General features: G+C 39.7%; 1 protein-coding gene across 1 annotated transcript; it reads left to right on the top strand.

The window, feature by feature from the left end:
- The first annotated feature begins 10,400 nt into the window (after positions 1–10,400).
- LOC140743093 (calaxin) lies at positions 10,401–26,620 on the top strand. The gene is made up of 5 exons (XM_073074157.1): positions 10,401–10,630; positions 12,023–12,092; positions 12,548–12,728; positions 13,184–13,294; positions 26,344–26,620. Exons 1-5 carry the CDS (start codon positions 10,510–10,512, stop codon positions 26,527–26,529), a joined length of 669 nt encoding a protein of 222 aa, XP_072930258.1. The 5' UTR covers positions 10,401–10,509; the 3' UTR covers positions 26,530–26,620.
- Positions 26,621–26,864: the final 244 nt, after the last annotated feature.

Raw genomic sequence — 26,864 nt, 5'->3', positions numbered from 1 at the left:
TTAACTTATTTGACTTGATATTAGTGCACTCAAATTAACCTATAAGTGCAATATAAATAACAAAAAATCAATTTCAGTTTCGAGAAAACTGCTTTTTTTGAAATGTCGAGAGTAGAGCACAACCTCAACGCTTCGCTTATGAGGCGTGCAATATTTACTTCGGGGCAAAGGTTTTGGCATATAAACAAAAAGCAAACACGTAAAATCATATTTTTAACCCCGACGTAAAAAGATGAGTGCTACAAGATAAAGTATGTATCTGTGGCATCGTAGCTCTTAAACGGGTGGGCGGATATAATTGCGCTTTGTTTATCTAAAAGCGTGTCTAATCGGAAGCGTTCTTTACTTGAAGATAAGCTGATTAACCGTTTGAAGATAGCTTTTTACAAGGAAATCTGGTTAATTGATCAGCATTAAATGTTAAAAAACACGCGTTTCATTGCCTAAATAAAATGAAATCACCAAGAATAATCAAAATTAATTAAACTGCACTTCTGCACAGTGCTCTAATAACTTACAATATACAGGTAGTGTTTAGTAATGTGGAATTTGTGTCGATAGGTATACCTATTGTATAGTAATCATTCATGGTAATGTTGACCAAGGACTGATGATGGAGCAGCTGCACACAATATCTAACTCTTCGAAATCTAACAGCCACGTAAATAGTGATCTTTGCCAGATATTAATAAACACAACCTTTACAATTTTACGTACGCGAATGTTTGTTTAAATATGCGCGCGTAAGTGCGAGCGCGTGTGGTTGCGGCGCGCGCTCGAGTTTTTGTGTGTGTGTGCGCTTATATATGTATGTTCGCTTGCATGTGTGTGTGTGTGTGTGCTTGTATGAACTTGTCTCTCTGCATGTGAGCGTTAATGAGCGCTTGCGCGTCTGTTCATGTGCTTGCGCTCATATGTGTGTGTGTGCGTGTGTGTGTGTGTGTTTGTTTTCTGTTTTTAAGTTTAAGTCCGAGCGAGTTTATACTTACGCGTATATATGTTAATGTGCGCATGTGTGCGCGCGCGTTCGATTGTGTTTGCGCACTGACCTAATCGTGCGTGTGTATTTTCATATATATTTATGTGTTATATTTGTGAGTTTATGTGTGTGTGTAAAAGAGATAGAGAGAGAGCGAAAGAAACTGTGCGCACGCTCGAATCTGCATACGCTCGAGCTTTCGCGTGTATGCGTATGTGTTTAAGCGTGTTTCAGTTTGTTAATACTAATAGTACCCCATGTACAGCAGTAGCGGTTCCCTGACACAACAGCGCTTAGTAAAAATATAGCGCGATAGTTAAAAATGTGCAATGTGCGTCTACACATGTATATTTTTCCTTATAACGGCAATATTTAAACGGTGTAGGATGAAATAAAACAAAAAAATACGTGTGGCACTCGGAGACTGCCGCGGTAAAGCTATTGCATAGCATTTTTTATCAACTTATGCAAATTGCAAGCGAGATATTTCAAAAAGTCATTAACCCGTCAACTGGCGTATGCGCCCTGGGGCACACAGATCGCTACTAAAAAGTATCACCGCTGTGCCGGTCGGAGTGGGGGGTGTTAGGGTTTTTTCGTTACCGAATTTCTGGATTCGGTCTCCACGCTCACGGCCCGCGATAGAAGCTATGCGATAGCTTAAAAACATCAACATTTAAATACCTTAAACGAAGTTAAGCAACGGTGGGTGCGGAAGAAAATTGGATGGGTGACCGCAAGTGGCCAAAAACATATTAAACTATCAGTCGTAATGTACATTAAAAGTATTAAAACGTACGTTATGCAATGGTGGGCGCGGTCGAAAGTCGGATGGGTGACCGCTAGTGACAAAAATATATTAAAATAACAGTTGTAATCAACATTCAAGTTACTAAAACGTAAATTAAGCAATGGAGGGCACGGCCGACAGTAGGATGGGTGACCGCTAGTGACAAAAACATTAATATTATTAAAACGTACGTTAAGCAATGGTGGGCGCGGCCGAAAGTCGTATGGGTGACCGCTAGTGACAAAAATATATTAAAATAACAGTTGTAATCAACATTCAAATTACTAAAAGGTAAGTTAAGCAACGTTGGTCGAGGTCGGATGTTGGATGGGTGACCGCTAGTGACAAAAATATATTAAAATAACAGTTGTAATCAACATTCAAATTACTAAAAGGTAAGTTAAGCAACGTTGGTTGAGGTCGGATGTTGGATGGGTGACCGCTAGTGACAAAAATATATTAAAATAACAGTTGTAATCAACATTCAAATTACTAAAAGGTAAGTTAAGCAACGTTGGTCGAGGTCGGATGTTGGATGGGTGACCGCTAGTGACAAAAACATTAAAATAACAGTTGTAATCAACATTCAAATTACTAAAACGTAAGTTAAGCAACGTTGGTCGAGGTGGGATGTTAGATGGGTGACCGCTAGTGACAAAACCATTAAAATAACAGTTGTAATCAACATTCAAGTTACTAAAACGTAAATTAAGCAATGGAGGGCACGGCCGACAGTAGGATGGGTGACCGCTAGTGACAAAAACATTAAAATTATTAAAACGTACGTTAAGCAATGGTGGGCGCGGTCGAAAGTCGGATGGGTGACCGCTAGTGACAAAAATATATTAAAATAACAGTTGTAATCAACATTCAAATTATTAAAACGTAAGTTAAGCAACGTTGGTCGAGGTCGGATGTTGGATGGGTGACCGCTAGTGACAAAAATATATTAAAATAACAGTTGTAATCAACATTCAAATTACTAAAAGGTAAGTTAAGCAACGTTGGTCGAGGTCGGATGTTGGATGGGTGACCGCTAGTGACAAAAACATTAAAATAACAGTTGTAATCAACATGAAAATTACTAAAAAGTAAATTAAGCAATGGAGGGCACGGCCGACAGTAGGATGGGTGACCGCAAGTGGCCAAAAATATACTAAACTATCAGTCGTAATGTACATTAAAATTATTAAAACGTTCGTTAAGCAATGGTGGGCTCGGTCGAAAGTCGGATGGGTGACCGCTAGTGACAAAAATATATTAAAATAACAGTTGTTATCAACATTCAAACTACTAAAAAGTAAATTAAGCAATGGAGGGCACGGCCGACAGTAGGATGGGTGACCGCTAGTGACAAAAACATATTAAACTATCAGTCGTAATGTACATTAAAATTATTAAAACGTACGTTAAGCAATGGTGGGCGCGGTCGAAAGTCGGATGGGTGACCGCTAGTGACAAAACCATTAAAATAACAGTTGTAATCAACAATCAAATTACTAAAAAGTAAGTTAAGCAACGTTGGTCGAGGTCGGATGTTGGATGGGTGACCGCTAGTGACAAAAATATATTAAAATAACAGTTGTAATCAACATTCAAATTACTAAAAGGTAAGTTAAGCAACGTTGGTCGAGGTCGGATGTTGGATGGGTGACCGCTAGTGACAAAAACATTAAAATAACAGTTGTAATCAACATGAAAATTACTAAATCGTAAATTAAGCAATGGAGGGCACGGCCGACAGTAGGATGGGTGACCGCTAGTGACAAAAACATATTAAAATAGCAATTGTAATCAACATTTAAATTACTAAGACGTAACATAAGCAACGTTTGTCGAGGTCCCATGTTAGATGGGTGACCGCTAGTGGCATAAACATATTAAACATCAGTCTTAATCAACATTGTTGTTAAAAAATAAAATTAAAACAAAATGTGTATTACTGCCATTTGTTTTCAAGTTGACGAATTAAGGTGTTAGGAATTTTCGTTACGGAATTTCTCGATTCGGTCGCCGCGCTCAAAGCCCGCGATAAAAGCTATGCAATAGATTAAAATGTAAACTATGTAAATTCATTTATTTCTTGATTATGATTCCTGTCTTAATTTACGCCGTAAGTGTCACCAGATCGTCAGTTAATTTTATGGTTTGGATAAATTATAAGAAATCAAGCTTTCATGTACGGTTCCGGAATATTATTACTAAGTAATGTTAGTGGTCCTAAGACCAATAATAATCAATGTATGATGCGTATACTTTTTGTAATATAGAAGTAACAGACGAGCATGCAATCAATCTGATGGTAAGTAGCTACTGCCGCCCAGGGACATCTGCAATCAACCCCAGACAGGACCGGATTCCTACATGAGGCCGACCTCAAATGTAGAAAGTATGTGTCTCTTACTACACCCTTGAAACCTGAACACAACAGCGCTACTAACTAGAGTACGAAATTTTAGATGCATTTATCATAAAATGAAGGATCGATCTACACAAAGAAGGAACAAAAGTAGAGTATCCATCCATCAATCAATTCTCTATGACTATTAAGTAAAGTAACATTCGCAGCACAAAATCAGTGACCAGTGATATAAGATCTATGAGTATGCTAGTAGTACTGACGTAGAAACGCTCGATAATAAATAATACAAAGTTCATGGTCATTGGTTACCTCAGGGTCATTATTGCTCAATAAGCTATTAAAGGTCAATGAGATATTAAGAAAAGTGTTTAAATTCAGAAAATGATAGATAGGACTTGAGATGATATTCTTAGATATTCTGTCAATATTACTACATCAAGTTTGTAGTTCGTAGAACTCTGTAAAAACATTGATACCCAGAAATTCACCTTCATCAATATTACTGCATGAAATTATAAATTCATTTTAGCATAAAATTATTCGTGGAACTTTCCTTTGTGTCGTTTCGGCCGTGTAGGCTTCCTCACAATAATTTTAATCTTTTTACTAAAAATGGTAATCGACAGAAGTCTTTCAAAATAATCCAATCGAATAGAAGGATTAATCTAGAATCTAATAATCCAGGGCAGAATACATCTAATTTACGGGAATAGGCTGTTGGTCAACCGCATCTTATACGATTATTAGTCCGATTATAAACACTAACCAGCAGTGTATTATATACCATCGTTAAACCATTATTGTCCCACTACTGGGCACCTCCGCTCAGGATGAGAATGCTTAGGCCATAATCCATCGTGCTGGCCAAGTGCGTATTAGTAGACTTCACACATATTCGTGACCTTTTTAATGACCTTTTGGTTATACCTACAATTTTCCTCACAATGTTTTCCTCATTAAGGCATGTGATAATTAAGTAATGCACATATACCTTTGAACAATCAGAGGTGCGTGCCTGGGTTTTAAACCTCGGCTATGCTATCGGAACCTTGGCTAATGGGGCTATTACTGTTTTTGAAGTGATAACTTCTTTAGCGGCGTAGTTCACTTTTTTGGGTTAAAATTTTTAAAGCTCGCGTCAGGACCCGTGGCCTGACCGAAAATTCAAATCGAAAGCATACTGCAAAAGTCAAGATGTCATCCGATGTTAGCACAGAAAAATATGTCGATGGGGGTCAGTTTAATTTTTTATTTATTTTATTATAAAAATTTATTCAGGTTAGTTTTCGAAAGTTATCACTCCCGGAGTGCAACACGTTGCTTTTTTAAAATTGTGTTATACTTATAATATTCATTATAATAATATGATACTATTGATTTTGGTTGAATGTAGGTGGTATAAACATATTACATTCAAAAAGCATTAAATCCATGACGCAATTTGTATCGACTTTACGTAGCGCTACATAACAAATCTGCTACGCCGTAGCAAATTTATCTCCAAAAGGATTAATGTGCAATATTATGTCAAAGACTTAATACTGCTATAAGCTACTTTGTAATTTGATACTCGACAAATTATACCCAACCGGCAAATGATGAATCAATTTTGAAATTCCACTTTTTAATATAACTTTTATATCAAAGTACATTTTATATCGAGGCCTTATTTTACCAAATATGCAAATATTATTTAATATACACTTTTAAGCCTTTTATATAATATGTATCATGTAGAAGGAGCAGACAAGCATGTGTCTATGTGATGTTGAATAACCACTGCGACCCATGGACATCTTTTATCAACCATCAGACGAGATCAAATTACCACATGAGGACGGCACAGATGCGCCGCTACTTCCGAGGACTAAGCTAAATTCCTTGGAAAAATATGTTTCCGAAACCCATCCTTGAAACCAGAACACAGCAGTGCTTAACACGGCTGTTATAAAGCAGAAATAGTCGTGGCGGTGCCGCCGGTCTTGATCCACAAAGGGTTCTACCACTCTTAAAAAAGCTAGGATTTTAGGATTTTCGATTTTTTAGTTCATATATGTGTTTCAATGTGTTCAAAACAATACTAAAAAGCTTTTAAAAACGCCGCGTCGACCGCGACTTTACAGATTTATAAGTTCGATTTTTTAAGCCGCATCGTGTTGTAAATAAGTTATACCATATTCAGGCATATGCAGGAATATTCTTGTTGATCAATTATTCACTTATAAATTATTTAATAATTTCGGTTCTACGTACCTTATAGCCATGGCGGAGGTTCCCACACGAAGCGACGGTGGCAGGTCTTTCTTGATTGGTCGTGGATTTCAATCGGAGACTGAATTGGATAAGTACCTATAATCATATTGATTGCTATCATTTCAGGTCTTTATGGTGAATAATGTATTTACGTATTACGCATATACGTATACAAACAATAACTAGAATGGTATGAAAACAGACTCTCATACTGCAAGCCCGGGGTGCGAACCCCGGAGTATAACGGCGAAGTGAACTACTCGTATGACCTTAACCATTTCCACTTTGAGAACTATGCCCACAAGTGGGACAGAGGTGGGTTAATGACGAGATTTCTGTTGCAAGTTTCATCATCATCATTAAACCCATTACTGTCCCACTCCTGGGCACGGGTCTCCTATCAGAATGAAAAGGATTAGGCCATCGTCCACCGCGCTGGCCAGTTGCGAATTGGTAGACTTGGCATACCTTTGAAAACTTTTATTTTTATTTTTAAGATTTCTCAGGTATGTAGGTTTCCTCACAATGTTTTCCTTCACCGTTTAAGCAAGTGATAATTAATTTATAATACGGACATTTAAAAATCAGTGGCGGGTTCCTGAGATTTGAAACTCGGAACCCTCGATCAAGAGGCCGAGTTTCTTTACCACTAGGCTATCACTGTTTTGCAAGTTTAATTAAATTCAAATACAATCCTATGTCAATTAAAATAAATCACACATAATGAATAATTCATTTTAGTAATATGAAAGAACTTAATTATTTATGAAAATCTACAATGTCATTCTATTGAATTCATGTTATTCTATGGTTGAAATTAAATTAAATTTATAGTTCTCGGAAACAGTTCCGTCAAGTATAATAATTGCGAATTAAATTTAATTTAACACAGTCATAAAATAATGTTATTAAAATGCAAATAAAATTATTTTATTGAAATAAATTTATATCGGTATATTACTTACCGATTTATCAGAGCGCACTGCCTACGCGAGTCACTAGGGAACTGAGGTCAGGAAACAACTCCTCTGTGCACCGTCCTGATTCGCACTGAGGCCTCAGGTACCCTGGCGGGTTATATACCGATGCGCCTGCATCCGTGGGCGTCGGGCGCGGGGGGATGGGGTGACATCATAAAGGCGAGTAGGCATGCGTTATACTATTCAAATAAATATTATTTTAACTACCATATATTTTGTTAAGAAATTTTTGACCAATCATTTTATTAACATACTGATACTGGGCGACTCAGCATTGATAGCCTAGTGGTTGAACTTAGCTTCGATCGTGTGGTTCAACGTTGGAATTTTAGGCTGAGAGATATTAAAAAACTTTTCAAGGGTATGTGAAGTAACACACCGATACACATTTGGCCATCGCGTTGGACTGTGGCCTAATCCTTCTCATTGAGAGACTCGAGCCCAGCAGTGAAACAGAAATGGGTTGATGGCGACTGCTAGTGATTTATTTACGCGCGGTTCCGTGTTTCTGTAAACACGTTAAGCTCAATCCCGGTTATTATATTTGAAGCCCGTGTTTACTGGGCATTTCCGTTAGAGTGAGATGAGTTTACGCCATAGTCTACCACGCTGACCAAGTGCGTATCGGAAGACTTCACACACTTTTTACACAAGTTTTACTATACCGTTTTATGTTTAAGTAAGTGATAATATATGAGGATGGCTATCGGTACTATTATGTAATTATAGTATATATATAATTAAACGTATAATATTTATTAGGAGGTTTATGAAATGAGTTACTCATATGTAAGTTTCTGACCTGTTGCATTCTTTCTTCCAGTAGGGCAGAATTTTACAAGCAATCTGTGAAATCCAATATATTACAAGTACTTTGTAAGGGATGATAAAATATATTCGGACTAAAAATCTTTATCCGATTTCTTTTTCTTTGGGCTATTTTCAGGCAATATCAATTTACCAAGTGAGGTCTTCATAGTGTTTATTCTTTATACGTCACATTTTATATAGTACTAACATCTGTGTAAGGCCTATCATATTTTGACTTTGACATGATATGTGTTCTGATGAATGAATGATGAATTTGGCATCCACGACATAGGGAAACCTAGTGGGACTGTGAATGTAGAGCTGTTTTTTTTAAGTGGGAATAGCGCAGTCTGCAAGGACCTTTGTGCAGTACACCTAACATGATGTCAGTATAGGGTGGTAGTATAAGACTTGTTGACTCCAGTTCGCTTATTTGCCCGGTGTAAATAGATTAAATTACCTGATTCTTAGTGTCTATTCACACTTACCATGTTACCATAACCACGCCACAGCGACATTTGCTTAGACGGGTTTACAGAAACCCCGTTGAGTTCAACGAGTTACATGTTCATTGTTCACAAGTGGATCAGCTAGATGGAGGTACGTTTAAATGGGTAAACAAGTTATCCTATAGATTGACTATTTAATTTCCTGTTACAAGGATTCCGGCGTAGAGCGACCTATTTTGGGATCTTAGACCACAAGAAGTTGCAGCAATACATGTAATCACTACTTGTCAACATTTTGCGGCGGTCGTGCGGTGCGGTATATGTGAATAGACACTTATGTTGTTTTTCTGCTTCACTTACCTTTAGACGCCTTTCATTGTCAATGTTGCCCTTTGTCTCTTTACAAAATATGTTTATCCTTTCACAGAAATTAAGTAAGATCTATCTTAAGGCAAAAACATTTATACGATACGACGTTTTAACTTGAAGCGATGTTATGTGATATAGAAGTCGGTGATGTATGTAGTGATAGAAACACTACATTTTGCGCCACGAATAGAACCACGGTGTGACGTCACAAATCATCAAATTTGGAGATAAGTTACACGATACTTATAAGATATGATATACACTTATAAGATATGGTTTTCTTATCTAGGTACATTTTCTCCTTATGTTAATATTTAGATGCTTGAAAAAGAGTAAGAAATGCACGAAAATATAGGACCATCCATTTATCTCAATCATGAATGATGGAGAACTCATCTTTGGCTGTTGATTTTAAAATGTGGCAACGGGATACGATGTTGTGTAAAGATTTCTTAAGACATACGTAGTAGATTACCACGATATCATTCAGCGACACGACTTCGCATCGTGTCACAGTGCAACGTCGTATCGTTATGTATGTTATAGCTCTTTTAACTAGAGATGTTCTAGGTAGATGTTGTAGGAAAATTCCTTTCAAGGTAAAATATATTATGGTTAATTCTTTGAAAGGAAGAATAGGTTCTACGCGTTGGTGTTATTGTGCTTCATAGGTGAAATAACAATGGCTCATACGATTCTTATAGGTATGCGCTCTACATTAGTTGAAAACTGATACTTTTACAGAAAATATGTGTGATAGTGATAGGTACTTATATTGTTTGAAATTAGAAATATGATGCAGATTAGAAATATACTGCCGCTCATGGACATGTAATTAGAACCGGAAACATTAAATTTCTACCTCAGGTTGGCCATATATACGCCGCTACCCCTGATGATTAAACTGGACTGCCTCGAAAAAGTATGTTTAGGGAGACATCATCACAGAAAACTTTAAACCGTACACCGCTGCTTCGCAGCAGCGCTTAACGCCACACCTATTTCTTCCTAATAGGCAGAAATAGGTGTGGCGGTGCTGTTGGAGTCGAACCACTGAGGGTTCTATCTTCAAGCAGTGCTATGTTAGGCCTGTGCCAGACAAAGCACAAACATTTGAACACATATTTGAACACATGTTTGAACACAGTGAATCGCGGGTATTTCAGTATTTCTTCAAAGCCTGCTTCAAATATTTGCACTTTGCCATCAAGTATGTGTGGAGCCTGCTACACATGTGCAAAGTCTAGTTGCTAGGAGACCATGACATGAGTGACAGGTTAAAAAAAATAAACAAATGAGTGTTCAAATGTGAGAGGAAAGTATTTGTTCAAATATTTGTTTATGTCTGGCACGGACCTTATATAAAGCATATTAAGAGCAACATTATCTTTGTTTATTAATAATCAAGTTGGCAACTCAGCGAACTGTCACCACATTGTCAAATAACAGTTGCAATCAAATTTTTTTCAACACAGCGTATTATTATAAGAATCTCAAAGTTCCAAAGATAACCCATCATGTCGGCTTCACTGGACTCAGCGTTGGATCCCATGGAGGAGATACGTTTCCGGAAAAAACATGGTGCTATGTGGATGGAGATACAGAAAGATACGCATTTCACATTCGACGAACTTGAACGTACGTAATCTATGTAAAAATTAAAATTGAAGGATCTGTTTGTAATGTTAAAATTACAGATTTTCACTATGCATATTTATGATGATATTTACATACGAGACGTATATAACAAAAAAAACAGAGTTTTTGTCTGTCGGCCCGTATATTTATTCTAATCTACAGAACGGATAGATTGATTTTAACGTACTTTTACTAGTCGTCAGCTTATATTATAAGTAGTAACTTGGCTACTTTTAATTAATAGAAATAATTAGGGTACCACACAAAAATATGAAAACCCACGAAGTCTGTCTTTGCCCCTATTTACACTTATAAACGTTGGTAAAACCGCGTAACTTGCACTATTATAAAAAAATGTCAATAACAGAGAGCCTGCCTCGTAGCTTGTAGCAACCTCTACGAAGTAACGTTGACCGCAGTCGGACTTGGTTGGGTTTTGAGCGCTCTTTAGTGCTTCGCGGGTAAAGATGTCAAATTAATAAGGCTAAACTGCGGGCATTGTTAAGATTTTCATACAAAATTCATCCCGCTTCACACTGATACTCACATTTCACATGGATTGTCGATCCCAGAAAAATTGGTAATGAATCGTGGATGACACTTTTCCTGTCTATGTCCATCACTAGTAGGTATATATGAGGCTGCTAGAACCAGAGTGGCCTAACTGCATTTCAATGATTTTTGATCTATCTGTATTTTCGTAATTTAAAAATGATGTACGGTCCGCGTAAAACTGCTGGATATAGTCTGAATATACTTTTCTCCATATTGTAAATCGTTTTTTGTAGTTAGGCTACTCTGGTTCTAACAGCCTCAAATGTATTAGTTTTAATGTATGTAAACCCTACCTATCCTTTCATTTATCTTTTTTATACCTCCCCACCTAAAGGTTACCTGGAAGATATGCTGTTCTGCTATAAGACCGCCTTTTGTATTGTTTAAAATTGCTTATTTATTTTTGTCTTTTCTTTTTTGGGTACAATAATGTGTTATTATTATTATTATTAATGCCTTATTCGAAGGATGCATGAAGGCGTTAGTTTACTTGTTATTGGGTAGCAGTCGTCAAACCTTATTGGATATCTTAGCCGGTTTGAATGCTACAGGTTGGCAATAAGCCCAAACCCCCTCCACCAATCCGCGTCAGACGGCGTGGTTGGGCTGAGCTTGAGCAACTGGTAGTTTTAAGTAATAGTTAACGCGAGGTTAAAAAGTTGTCCGTGAACGTTTTTTTAATATTAAAATTGGCCAAGTGCAAAACAGCGGTTTCTTTTATCGTGACCCCTGTTTATTTTCTCTTAACGTGTTTATCCGCATAAAATAGTCAAGTGTCACAAATTAAATATAAGTAATTTATCGTATTGGTTAAACAAGTATATTATTTCATTTCAGAAATTATGGTGATATTTTTCAAAATTCAAAAGCGCGACGAAAAACCTGCTGCTTCGGATTTAATATCAAGGTTTGTAAAATTCCGTACATAAAATATATCAAGAGATGGTCCGAGATTAGTGAATTCAAGAATGTGTGTATTTATTTAGTATTTACATTTATTTAATATGTACAGGTCCATATTATTAGGGACAGTTTTGTTGGATTTTAGTATTTCCTACTTTAACTGAATTTTTCAAACAAATCATTGGTTGCGATCCTAGGTATTTTTTAATTACAAGAATATGCTATGATGATAATAAAAACAATAAGTTTCATATCCAGAACTATTTAGTTATTTTTTTAATAATATTTGAAATTAATGCAAATCTATTGCAATAACTCTAATAATAATCTAAATATTTAGTAATGCTATCCTGAGCTATAATTATGACTTCTATTACGCCAGGGCCTACTCTCTGTGCATGATTGGGCATTGAGCTGAGTTTCAGTGTCCTGATGCCAGTCTTTTTTGTTTTTTTTCAGGGCTCACTTTAGGGACGTGCTCCACACCGGCCTGGGCATGACCGATGCGTACATGATGGAAAGGGTCATGGTAGCCCTAGATCGTGGTACCTCGCCGTACGTGACCATGGCGACCTTCGCGAAGGCCATTTCCTTGTATCTACGTGGTGATCTTGAGGAACGGATATCGTATGCATTTACGGTATATCTAGGTTGTTATGTGTAGGTAGGTGTAACTTATTTTGTCCCTGTAGTTCCGGGACCAGAGCAGGGCTATGGTATCCTGCGCTTGCCGTAAGAGGCGACCCCTTTTAGATGCGACTAAAAGGGGGCTCCGGGGTCTATGGTCATCTAGGCGGAGCCCGACGGGGCCACACACTTAGAGGACTCCGGTTGCGTTCCTTTGGAGATCCCGGAGTCTTATAGTCCCGAGGACTATCACGGGGGTGTGGGGGGGGGGGGGGGGTTTAGTGCGGTAAAAGTCTCACATAACCCGTCGTCGCTCTCACGGCGTCAGCTCACCTTGTCTACAAAAAATCAATAATGTTTACTATGCATATGAATATTTATCAATAATGTTTACTATGCATATGAATACTTAATGAACATCGTAGCAACAGCGTAGAACAACGATGAAGCGCTCATTCGCTATTACAGTGCTACGATCTTCTCGGCGAGGGTTATTTAAGAAGAGAGACTATGTACCAGCTAATGAAGAAGAGTTTGGCAAAGGCGTCACGTGACGACGATGTTGAGGAAGCAGTGAAGGTAATCATGATTTTTAGGGTTCCGCCTGTCCGTCTGTCACAGGCTTCTATATTCTGAACCGTAATAGATAGACACTTGATTTTTTTGAGTATGCGTAATAGTGGCCGCTATAATAACAAATACTAAAAAATAGGGTCGTTTTACAAGAAACCGTTATTTGTCGACGTATTTCGCGTTATAATACATAGTTCAACTAATAAGATAATTACACAAACATTCAGAGTCCTGAAACAAGTTATGTTCATCATTAGGATTTTGCTCACGCTGGAAATCGAACCCTGCGAGCCCTGCACGTTTAAGAGCGGTATCGATATGGGCTAAGTGTGTCATTAAAAATCATTAAACTAGTCCGCATATCATAATACCTGAACGAAATTAGCTGAGTTTTCCAATTGGTCACCTTTCGACCAAATTATACGAGTAGTTAAGCAAACAACAGTTCTCGAAATTTCCGCAACACTGTTACATCCGGACAATGTTGAAATGGTGTTTCTTATAATAGAAAACCTGGGAATTTGTTCAAAAGGTCACATCTTCACATCTTATTAAAATATCTTATGTAGTTACCATATTTCATTCCTTTTATTTCGAAATCTATAATTCCTAGTACGCTACGTTCCGAAACTTCCAACTAAAGCGGAAATATCTATATTTTAAACTGTAACTGTGACTGGAAATATTTTAAACTATATTTCTGGAAATTCCTGCATATTTCTGGAAATTTGCACAATATTTCTGCATCCGGACAGTGTTGGGATGATATTTCTGATAATAGAAAACCTGGGAATCTGTTTCAAAGGCCACAACACGTAAAAATATCTGCAGTTATAATGTTTGATTCTTGTTATTACAAAATCGATACTTGCTTATGTGTCACGTTCCAACTAAAGCAGGAATGTCCTGAAATACTTTAAACTGTATTTCTGGATAATTCCCCTACACTTCTTCATGCGGACAATGTTGAGATGATATTTCTGAAATAGAAATCCTGGATACCTGTTTTAAAAGGTCACATTTTGTAAAAATATTTTATACAGTTAAAATATCATTTCCAATGAATGACAGGTTTCGTAAAAAGTACAACATCCGTAAATATGAAATTTAAAGTTCATTTCTGGAAATTCCCGCAACCGTGCGGCTCTTTGCGACGTTGTATCTATAAATACTATAAATAGAAAATCTCGGAAATCTGATCAAAAGGTCACATATTGTAGAAACATTATAATTGAAGAATACATGTTGCAAGCTTTTTATTAAGTTGCAATGAATGTATGTACCTATGTATGTTAGATAGGATCAAATATAGCAAGGTAAATTTTATCTACACGCGCCGGTAAAATTAGAGGAACGCTGTATAAAAGTTTATAACTTTTCTTTTTTTGTTTTGAATTTGTTTTTTTTAGCATCTATTTTTTAGGTAAAAAGGTCGGTAAATGTTCGTAATAAAGGTCTATTTGAAATAAATAACATTACTATTCAGGAATTAAAGTTAAATGTAAAAAAATAAGAAAAATTGTATGGGTCGTTAAAAACTATTTTAATTTTTAAACAATAATAAAGATAATAGCGTGTATTGCCTCCGCAGGCCTTTATGAGGTATTGAGTATGCTTTGCCATGGTGCTAATGATGCCGTTAATCATTTATTGGGGCAAATTCTCCCAGTCCTCCAGCAAAGCCAATTTGAACTTTTCTACGTTCCTAGTGGTTTAGGGTTTCTGGTCGGGAATTCCCGGGAAAAACACGATGAGTCGGGACGGGAAAAATGAGCCGGGATCCCGGGAACTCGGGAAATTTCAAAGGTCCAAAAAAAACTTTAAAAAATCGTAAATTACTCATTGATTTTAACATTTATGATGATTTTAACATGCAATACTCGGTGAGAACATATATACAATGTTAAAGTAGACCTTAACGCGTAAGAATATGTCATTTAAGCACAAATTAATACCGAACTTTCGACTATATTGTAATGGTACTGCTTACAAGCTGACGGAAATGAAATATGTTTAAAAAATTAAGAATCATGTCAATGTAAGAAATACATTTGCAAATGAGGCACTCAATGCACTCTTATTTATCCATACATTCATTAGCCTTTTGAGGAACATTGCTGGATATAGGCTTCTTATTATATAATTACAATTGGCCAAGTGCAAATCGAACTCGCAGCTCGAGAGTATCGTACCACCAAATTTTTTATTTCTTTTATTTGTTGTATTAGTTATTTTTGCAGTCATTGAAGTACATGCATTATGGAAGCGAAAAACATCGAAAAATTATTTATTTATTATATTTAAAACTTTTTTATTTTTAGTATTTATTGTTATAGCAGCCATTATACATATTTTGCAAAATTTTCAAATGTCCATCGATTACGGTTCAGGAGATAGAGCTCTGTGACAGATGTACAGACAGCGGAGGCTTAGTAATATGGTTCCTTCCGTTTTTACCCTTTAAATAAAACGGACGCTGCAGCCATGGTTTTTCATACTGAATCCCATCCGATTTAAACTTAAATTATTAGTTTATCTTTTATTATATTTAGAAGACTGCATAGCCCTAGTACAACTCTGGCTAGAAAAAGGTGTGATATTTAATTACTCATTGTTAAGACTGTAACATTATTTTGTTCAGTATCCGCTGTGCGTCCGCCTGCGGTGCATTTTAAACTCAGAGCCCTCCAGTAAGAGGCAAACTTTCTAACCACTAATCATATTAATAGTAATTAATTTGTGTTTATTAATTATTTTTGAAGTCGTTGGAAGGCGAGACTCTCATTGATTATATCGGTCGGTCCACACGTTAATTCGACGATCTCAGGTATTGTAGCACTTTGTTAGCTGTCGTTAAACCTTGTTAGAGGCCTTATGGATAATGGATAAAACATTTGACATGGTTTGGCCACTAATCCGTACGTCTTTCCACGAATCCGTATAGCAGAGTGGCGTAGTATAATACGGTCCTGGCCTCCCCCAGTTGCAAGAAGTGAGCAATGCCCAGAAATAAGAGTTAGAAAAAGGTCCAACCTTTCTAACTCTTATTTCTGGGCCATAGAAATCATAGTGTTTTGAAAATTTCTCGAGTTTCCGGGAATTCCCGGAAAAATGTGGTCGGGAAATCCCGTGGGTCGGGAAAAAAATATGCCGGGAAAACTGAAACCCTATAGTGGTTGGATTTCGATGATATACCTTTCCTCCTATGTGATCCCAAATGTGTTCTATTGTGTGTGTGTGGATTCATATCTGGTGATCGAGCTGGGCAATCCATGTGAGAAGTGCCAACTTCATTTAAGTAATGGCAGACTATTCGCGCTGTATGCGGCGGAGCATAATGTTGCTCAATTTTTTTTTCGGCAATATATACCTAGAACAAAGGGCTTCACATGGGGTACTAAGATTTTTTTTCTTTTATAATATAAGAGTAGCAGACGAGCATGCAGTCCACCTGATGATAAGTGGCTACTGCCACCCATGGACATCTGTAATCAACCCCAGATAGGATTAGATATTCCTACCTGAGGTCAGCCACAGATGCGCCGCTACCCCTGAGGACTAAGCTGGAACGCCTCGGAAAAGTCTGTCTCCCTTACCACACCCTTCAAACCGGAACACAGCAGCGCTTAACACTGCTGGTATTAGGTAGAAATAGGTGTGGCGGTGGTGCCGCCGGAGTCGAACCACAAAGGGTTCTACCACCTTCAACATAATAATAATAAGATGTCTATTATGTACCTTTGTGCTGTTAAAGATCCATTTTCAATTATGATGCGCTGTGCATACTCCCGCACCAATGCCACCTCATACCATAGCAGACCCTCCATTGTATGCTATTGCTTGGGTGAAGTTTGTTGGGTTGTGGCGTTCCCCTTGGTATATCCACATCTTCTCTCGTCCACCTACAAAATTCGCATATAATCTACTCTCATCGCTAAAGAAAACTTGCTTCTCATCTTTTAAATCACGGTGTCGGCGAGCAAATGCGAATCGGGCTACCTCAAGCCTTGGCGGGCTTTGGCGGGCATGTATGACTTAAGTCCAAATTCATTTAATCTTCTTCTCACTGTACGTATCCTAACAAATACGTTACGGACCGCCTCTAGGAGATTACGGGCTTGAAAGGCAGTTTGACGTCGATTTTTCAAGGTTTGTAACCTTATAAAACGGTCATATACGGCGCTGGTTGCCGGTTTCTGCCTGATCCTCGCCTCCTCAAGTACACACCTGTCTGTACCATTGAACCCATCCACCGCAATGGTGGATCACAGACACCCGTACACCTTTTTTTTTTTTTTTTGTTTACGAGGGGGAAACCTTCAAAAGGTACCCGACGACGTGGGAGCGACGCCTGGTTATTTTTACCGCACTAAAACCCCCCCGGTGGTCGTCCTCAACGCTTGTTGGAGAACTCCGGGATCTCCGAGGGAACACAACCGGACTCCTCCAAGCGCAATGCCCCGATCGGGTTCTACCCTGGGGGAGCACTTTTGGCTCCTCCCACACCACCTGGTGTTTACGACGGTATGCGACCACACATTCCGTCGTCCTTCCCGGGGTTGCTTGCTGGGTGGTTCGAGCTCCCACTCTTGCCACCCGCAACCCCGGAAGCCCCCTTTTAGTCGCCTCTTACGACAGGCAGGGGATACCGTACCCCTATTCTATTCCCGAGACTACAGGGACACCGTGCCGGGGGGCGCTATCTACGCCTTCGGCGTCTCCTTCTCCGCGCGGAATCAGCGCGCTCCCTGACCCGTTCGGCGTCCTCTTTTACGAGCATAACGCGGTCGCAGAACGCGACCACGCTATCCCACGCTTCGCCAGAACGGACCATTGCCGCAACAAAAGTCTCCGGGGAGAGGTCCGGCCTTATATTCTGCACCAGGATGTGCCGCTCGGGTTGCCACGCTGGGCAGTCCTCGAGGGTGTGCTGCGCAGAATCCTGGGCATGGCCGCAATGATGGCACTTCGCTGAGGCCTCCCTGCCTATCCTGTGCAGGTACTCACCGAAGCAGCCATGTCCGGTGAGCACCTGTGTCAGCCGGTAGGTGACGAGTTTCTTCCTTTCTAGCCAAGCTCGGAAGCTGGGCAGGATCGCACGGACCACGCGTTGGCGTGCGCCCCGTGGCTCCTGGAGCCTATCACGCCAGCGTCTTAGGGCGTGCCAGCTGGCTCTCGTCCGGCGCACTTCGACCGTCTTAGCGTTAGGAGGATGGCCACTCTCGCGGAGACTGCGGATCTTAAAAAAGGTATCAGCAGTCATATCCGCCAGAATGTCCAGTGGCGGAAACCGCGCCAGGACTGTGGCCGCCTCAAACGAAATAGTCCGGTATCCTCGTGCGACTCTGATCGCGATCATACGCTGCGCGGCATTCAATTTGGCCGCGCGGTGCCGGCAGCCCGACAGTCTATTAGACCATACGCGCGCACCGTAGAGCGCGACAGAGCGCACGACACCTGCGTAGAGGCGGCGGACTTCCTTCCTTGGTCCCCCTAGATTTGGTAGCAGTTTGTGCAAAGCACCCGCTACCTTGTGAATCCGGGGGACCAGACGGTCGAAATGCTCGTCGAAACGCCAGCGGCCCCAAGTACCTCATGCACCTGCCCACTTCGATAACCGCGTCACCCACCCGCACTGACATGCAGGGTGGTTCCACGCCCCTCCGCAGGCCGTGGAACCATAGCGCCTCGGTCTTATTCTCCGCAACGCTAAGGCCTATTCCGCGTATTTTTGCGACAACGCGTGCCACCCCTAATTCGGCCAGCCTCATCGTGCCCTCAAAAGTCTCACCCTCGGCCAGCACGAGAGTGTCGTCGGCGTAGCAGATAACGCTTAAACCTCGAGGGAGCTCCGTCCACAGTACGACATCATATGCAAGATTCCACAGGAGTGGCCCCAAGACCGACCCCTGCGGAACCCCGCACACGACACGCTTCTCCCCGACACTCCCGTATCGGCCCGGATAGCTTACACTCCGGTTCGACAGATAGACCGTCAACACGTCACGCAAATAGGGAGGCACCTGATGATATACGAGGGCCTCCCTTATCGCTTTCCAGGGCAGAGTGTTGAAAGCATTCACAATGTCTAGGCTTATAGACGACTCTGCCACTGGATACGGCCTGCTCTGTGACTGCGCGGACACGGAGTATACCATCGACAGTCGAGCGTTCCTTTCGGAAGCCGTACTGACTGTCGGATAGATCCGGACCGCTGCACGCCAAATGTCCGCTGATACGAGCGGAAATAATCCGCTCGAAAAGCTTTCCCACTTCGTTCAGCAGACATATCGGCCTGTAGGCCGAGGGTGAGTCTGAGGGTCTGCCCGGTTTGTGGAGGAGCACCACCTTCGCCTGCCTCCATTCCGCTGGGAAGCGAGGCAGTCAGTGAACAGAGACCGCAACCTCTCCCCGAGAACGGTCAGCGCCAACACCCAGGCCCGACCCGGGATTCCGTCAGGACCTGGTGCGGTGTTTCGCGCGGCCAACCGTTTCACGGCCCATTCTAATTCTGTTTCACTGACTGCCAACTCCTCCGTCCACTCGGGCAGCACCGACGCTCCTGCCTCGACATCAGGGCTATCCGAAGTGAAAGGAAACAGGTTTCCCATAACGACCGTGACAAAGTCGGGATCCAGGGTCTCCGTTAACGGTGGAACCCATGGGCGCAGCTTTCCGAGTACCATTCTATAGGGGCGCCCCCATGGGTCTCTATCCAGCCGTCCAGGAGTCCCGACCAACTTCGAGACTTGCTTTCCGCGATGGCAAGCTGAAGCGCCACGGTTGCGTTCCGATACTCCCTGTACCTTTCCTCCGTCTTTACGGCACTGGCAGTCGACGTCTGCGGGCGCGCGTGAACTTGCAACGGGACCGCAAGCAAGTAGCGCGCAACTTTGCAATGTGGTCGGACCACCAGTATGCCGGTCCCCTGCTGCGGGATCTAACCCTAGGCATGGCGGCCTCGCAGACAGCGGCCATATTTGCTCGAGATCTGGGGTCGCGCCCTCAGCGGCGGTGCTGGACCAATCCACGACGTGGGCTGCAGCGACGAGCAAGTCGCGATCAAGTCGCTTCAGAGCCCAACGTCGTGTGGGACCTTCTCCCTGTCGGTCGTTACGAACCGGAAGCTGTAAGGTCACGTCCAGCGTTATATGACGGTGGTCGGATAGCGTGACAATTTCGTCCGCCACCCGCCAGCCCGTCACCAAGCGCTCGGCAGAGGCAGTCGCCCATGAGAGGTCCACGATTGACTCCCCCTGCCAACGCACGCACGTGCTAACCGAGCCCCGGTTCAATAGGCGTAAGTCGTAAGTACATGATATCCAGCGTCCGATAATAGAGCTGAAAGGTGACCCTGGGAATTTAGTAGTTGAATTACGTTATTTGATACAAATTGGCAAGCACTCTCTACCCTTACCATGAGTTTTTACGTTTCGACAAATTTTGACTGTTTTGGCAAATACCAAAATACCAAACAGTAATATTTGTCGAAACGTAAAAACTCATGGTATGAGTATTGGTCGCAAATAATGTTTATGGTCTAATGATGAAGCTAAAGGGTGGCCGTGGGAACTCTGTTATTAAACTCGTTTAACTCGTTTTCGCAAAGACTTTGATCCGAAATTTCCGAAATTCGAAATATTCAGGGATGAGGATGATAATGTTAAAAGTTGGACATGGAATATCTGTAGTTACACGAGGCAATCTCATAGATTTTAATATAATGTATTGTTAAAATAAATTATTTTAAAAGCTTCTAGCTTGTTTTTAAAACACATAAAAGCTTGTTTTTAATTTTTTTTATATATATTTATTTTTTATATATATAATTAGTTACGATTGCATACGCACTTAAAATGTGACATATGCTCTAGCACTGACAGCACACCAATTATGTGTCGATTATTAATTAATTCGCATGATTCTGAGGTGATATGATGAAGACATAAATATATATTAGATTTTATATCATTGTCTGCAACTGCCTATACGTAGAAATAGTCCTGTATGTATACAGGGTGAATTCTTCAAAATTGCGTATACCTATAGCGCAAACCTAAACTATAAGGATTAGCGAAAAAGCAATACCGATATTAATGAAAATCAAAACTGCATTGTTACTTAGCACTTTAAAAAAATCTTTTTTTCCGAGCCGTGAATCAAACGAGCTTATTTTGGAAAAACATCTTGTATTATTACAAATTATTACCGCTACCGTATTACCGCTTATAAGGATAAAATTGTAGGAGACACGACAATATACTCGTATAGGCGACCACTGATCACTCATTTTTAAAGAAACAATTTTCATACATTCTCCTTCAACTTACTTTATTGATTTTATATAGGTCGCCTCTCAAAATATAGGGTGAGGATGCCGATCAAATATTTATCAGCAAACGATTCGGCACTGTTCTGACTTGCGATAAGTTGAATTCTAAAATAATCCGACTTACAATTTTATCCTCTCCAACAAATTAAACCAACAAAATTTTGGTGGGTCAATTGCAGCGATACACTTAGGTATTTAAAAAGCAGATAGATGTCGCTGCTTTGCTGAATATCCTACATGAAGCTACAATAGATGGCGTCACCCAGTATTCTGAATCATGCTAACGAATGTACGACGTAGATTGTATAAGACCTTGAAGAACGATTCCAACATTAGTGTCCTTCGACTAGAGCTCCAACTAGTTGAAGGATATGAATGTATATATCTCCTGAGTATTTTTGAAAAGGATCTTTACTGAACTAAAGGTCCTATATAAATGATAAACAAACTCTTCTTGATCTGACTTCAGGGATATAGTCCGTGCCAAACTGCTAGTCCGTTCTGAAGTTGTTGCGCGCAGGCTATGTATCCGTGGGCGAGAACGGGCTGCGGACGGGTGCCGGTAGGGTCCCGCCCTGTCTTCATTCCGCTAATATCTGCAATTTGCTATTGCGACGCGACTTGTTTCTATATTCGGACTAGCAGTTTGGCGCGGGCTATACTACTGTACCGTCTCTATTCTGTCGCGAATTTCTCACTCAATATAGCGTGAAAACAAATATCGATTTAAAATAAAGTATTGATATCGGCATCGATATATCGAGGAAAAAATATCGACAATAGAAGAAATATTATTAAAATTTAAACTTTAACAAAATTTTAAATTATATTTTAAATAATTTTAAATAAATATTTAAATTGTATAATTTTCGAAATTATACAATGTAAAGTTTTCAATTTTATTTATATGTATCCTCTTTCACTGTTACGATTTTATAAAAATATCACATATTTGTGATATAGTATGAAGAAATAAATAGTAAACATATAAAGTCTTATGATCGCACTTTTATTAAATTAACGTAATAGTTAAAAACTTTTTACTTGGGGAAATTGTAAATTCGCTCATGAAACTGACAACAGCAAACTGTTTCTGAAACCGCCCGCACAAAAAAAATTGCCGAACTAAACTTTTTGTAGATAGTCCGCCATAGGCTTTTCTTATGGTGCGTCTTCACACCTCGTATTACTGCTCGCACTGATTATTTCCGTCGTGGCCACTTGCTGCCCTACTCGCGTCGGTATTGCTGCCAATTTATTTTATAAAAAATATTATTTCTTACAAAAACATCGCAAAAATATAATAAGTACTCGAGGAAGAATATAGTAGGCACACGTTAAGTTTTCGCCGTTTAACTTTAATAATCTATGTGTATATGAATTTTTTTATAACTTTTTTCTATAATATACGCTATCTTTTTCAGATGACCTTTTTTTAAAATATTATCATTAAACGAATTTAGGAGATGATTACGACATCTAGATTATCGATGATACTATAGTATCTTTGCTTGCTTGCAATGTTTTTGTGATATAATTATTTCTTTACATTATATAGCACAATTGACTAAAATGCGTAGAACACAATACTATGTATTTTCGAACCCGTGGCAACCCTAAAAAGCCAACAAAATTCGGTAAGCGGCATGACGAAAACCCGGTCACACGACCTCCTTGCCCGCTTCCCTCGCCATCGAGTCTGTGGCCGCGCGGTTACGTCCTTTGTACATACTTAAGTAGATTCAGAGCCCTCTTGCGTGTGTTTTAACGAAGCTTTATCGGCATAGAGCAGCCAAGCGTGAATTTGGTTGCCGTTGATTGAAAAAAGGTGGCGCTGGTGACGGCTTACATACCGTCGACCACATGTGAATATACAGTCAGTGTCCATATTATTAGGGACACTTTTCTTGGATTTCCGTATTTCCTACTTTTATTGAATTTTTCAAACAAATCATTTGTTGCAGGGGTCCTAGGTATTTTTTTTATTACAAGAATATGGTATGATGATAATAAAAACAACAAGTTACATATCCAGAATAATTTAGTTATTTTTTTAATAATATTTAAAATTAATACAAATCTATCTAAATATTTAGATTCATATTAGAGTTATTGCACTCTAATATTAATATTATTAACTATTCCTACTCGACGTGGATAACTAAATTCGGATAATTTAACGTTTATAAAGCCCTGAAATGTACCGAATGAGCGATACTATTAAAGCACTTTAGCGTTAGCGTACTAATTTAAACGGACAGACGGAAGGCATTTCCTTAGACCAATTTAAAGTTTTTTCATATAATACAGGAGTAGCCGTACCATGCAGTCCAACTGATGCTAAGTGGCTACTGCCGCCCATGGACATCTGTAATCAACCCCAGATAAGATTAGATATTCGTACCTGAGGCATCAGATGCGCCGCTACTCTTGGGGACTAAGCTGGAACGCATCGGAAAAGTATGTCTTCCTTACCACGCCCTTCAAACCCCAACACAGCAGCGCTTAACACTGCTGTTATAAGGCAGAAATAGGTGTGGCGGTGGTGCGCCGGATTCGAACCACAAAGGGTTCTAGAACCTTCTTTTAAGTGGCTATAGCTGACCATAGAGTTGGGATATAAGATTAGGATTAAATTCCAACCTGAGATCGGGCAAAGATGCGCCGCGACCTAAGTGAACAAAGCTGGGATGCCTTGGAAAATTATGTCTTCTTACCAAACCCTTTAAACCAGAACACAGCAGAACTTAACATTGCTGTTATTATTATTGTTATTAGGCAGCTAGTTATTAGCCTCTTCGTCTGCTACTTTAATATTTTTGCAAAAGTAACATGAAACATCGAATACTTTAATAAATACTTACTCGTACAAAATTAATGGACACGATAGAGTACAAAAATGTTTTACACTTACAATCGAATAGAGTGTAAAATCAAAGTACTGTATTACTTCTAAGTATTAACGAAAATAACAGAAGCCGTAGTACTGAATTACCAGTCAAATGAATACGATTCGTTCCGAAAACCTAGGCACGAATGGTGATTTAAAAGCAATTTGCATGCGTTACTTTGTCAGTTTACACTCCTCTGCCGTACTTAATTACTGATTACGTACACGTATGTACTATAATCATCGTTGTCAGGCTCGGAACAATTATTAATTACCACGTGGCTACATTTTGACAGGAAGACATTTTGACGGATTTTGATGGACAGACGGACGACCCTTTGTGTACGGAACCCTAAAAACGGAACCCTATTAAATAGGCCTCATCTGTCCATATGTCCGTCTGTCACAGGGTCTAGACTTTCGACACTTGATTTTTTTACAGATATAGGACTAAAGCCCTATCTGTACCCTTACCATGAGTTTTCAAAACATCCCACAATTTTACGTTACGTTTACTCAATCAAAATAGTCATATTTGTCAAATCGTAAAAACTCATGGTAAGGGTACTGAACTCAGCCACAAACGAGTTGCTCCTTGTGGACTAAGTTCGAACGTTTCAGATATCGTTTCTTTACAAGAGGAATGGCACAACTTAAAATTCATTTTTCTGTTAAAGATACAATTTAATCACAAATATTTTCTATTTTAATGTGTAACCTAACAGTATTGTGGTTATATACATAACTATTTATACGAGTAATTGTATTTATCATTATTTTCATTCTCATTTAAATAAAAGATTTCTAAACAAAAACATTGTTTAATTTTAAACTGGTTCTCCTGGAAAATTGCCTGTTTTAATTGCGTCATTATTCTTGCAAAGAAACGATATACACGTGTAGTAAGTCCCACTTATCACACCCTTCAAACTCAACGCAGCAGTGGTTAATGATAAAGTTCACTGTGTGGACGGTTATAAGATGGAATATTTGAGTCGGTGGTAACTTGAGAATCGAATAACCAAAAGGTACTTAAAACTAATTGTCAGTTAATTTTGAAGCTAAATATAACGATCCTCCCACGTAACACCGTAACCTCTCATTAAAAGTTGCCAAAATACAAACTGGTGTTCAGGTATTCATGAAAATTACAACTTTCCATTAGTAGAGTTGTCTAAATTTTCATTATTTAATAATAGTAACACGACCTTTTGAAAACAGAAGTGAGAGCACGGTTCAAACTGTCTCTCAATCGAAAGTCCGAGGTTCAAATCCCAGGTTAATTCAATCCCTCTGATTTCTGATCCAACAGTTTTGTGCACATTAGAAGTAATTATCACTTCATTTAAAAGTGAAGAACAACGTGAGGAACAAACCTTCATTTGTAAGAGGTAGAACCCTTAGTGGTTCAACTACGGCGGCACCACCACCACGCCTATTTCTGCCTCATAACAGCAGTGTTAAATGCTGCTGTGTTCTGGTTTAAGGGGTGTGGTAAAGGAGACATACTTTTCTGACGCTTACTTAGTCCTCAGGGGTAGCGGAACGTCGGGTCTGTCGCCGACCTCTGGTAGGAATTTTAAATCCTATCTATGATTGAATACAGATGTCCTTGGATGGTAGTAGCCACTTACCATTAGATGGACTGCATGCTCGTCTGCTACTCCTATATTACAAAAAAAGCATGCTTAAGAGTTCTTAAAAAATGCCAGAAATGTCTACTTTTCATACAATTGGTCCACGAGTTGCAATGTGTCCGGGACCCCTCTCACTCGGAGAGGGAATCCGTGCCCATCTGTAGGCAATAATTGATTGACGACGTACCCTTTGCAGGAACTAGTGGATATCATGTTGAAGCGAATGGACGCTGACCTGGACGGGGTGATTAGCTTCCACGACTTCCACGAGTCCGTGACGAAGACGCCCTCGCTGCTGGAGAGCCTCGGCTACTGTCTGCCGGAGAGGCCAGCCGTGTACGCCTTCCTGGCGACTTGGTGCCCGACGTGGCGCAAAATGTGACCAATATTATAATTACGATAATTTTGTCATATCTGTCTATGTACATAATTAATATAATGTATACTTAAAATAAAATTAACAGGTCAATGTTTCTGCTTCTTACTTCTTTTGGAGATCGTGAAGAAACTTGCATGTGTTAGAGATGACAAACAGATCGTTGAATTCTCATTGTGTTTCAGTGACTATGGTTAAGTTAAGTTTAAGAAGATGTATAAGTGGTAGAGCCATGGTTCGAGCGATGAGGTTCCAGTGGTACGACACCTATTTCTATCATGGGAAAGTTTAAGAAGGCGGTAGAGCCATGGTTCGACCGGTGAGATACCAGAGGTACTACA

This window comes from Epargyreus clarus, unplaced genomic scaffold (assembly GCF_041222505.1).
Source record: "Epargyreus clarus isolate Ecla_fem2 unplaced genomic scaffold, WU_Ecla_fem_2.2 ptg000007l, whole genome shotgun sequence".
Lineage (NCBI taxonomy): Eukaryota > Metazoa > Arthropoda > Insecta > Lepidoptera > Hesperiidae > Epargyreus > Epargyreus clarus.
The sequence above is the reverse complement of the archived record's forward strand: the minus strand, read 5'-3'. Positions and strand labels throughout refer to the sequence as shown.

What these genes read in the sequence shown, in the direction of transcription:
- LOC140743093 (XM_073074157.1), top strand. Translation starts at nt 10,510, where the DNA reads ATGTCGGCTTCACTGGACTCAGCGTTGGATCCCATGGAGGAGATACGT. An exon ending in CACATTCGACGAACTTGAAC is followed by an intron (nt 10,631 to 12,022) that starts GTACGTAATCTA and finishes ATTTCATTTCAG; the next exon opens with AAATTATGGTGATATTTTTC. An exon ending in ATGTTGAGGAAGCAGTGAAG is followed by an intron (nt 13,295 to 26,343) that starts GTAATCATGATT and finishes TACCCTTTGCAG; the next exon opens with GAACTAGTGGATATCATGTT.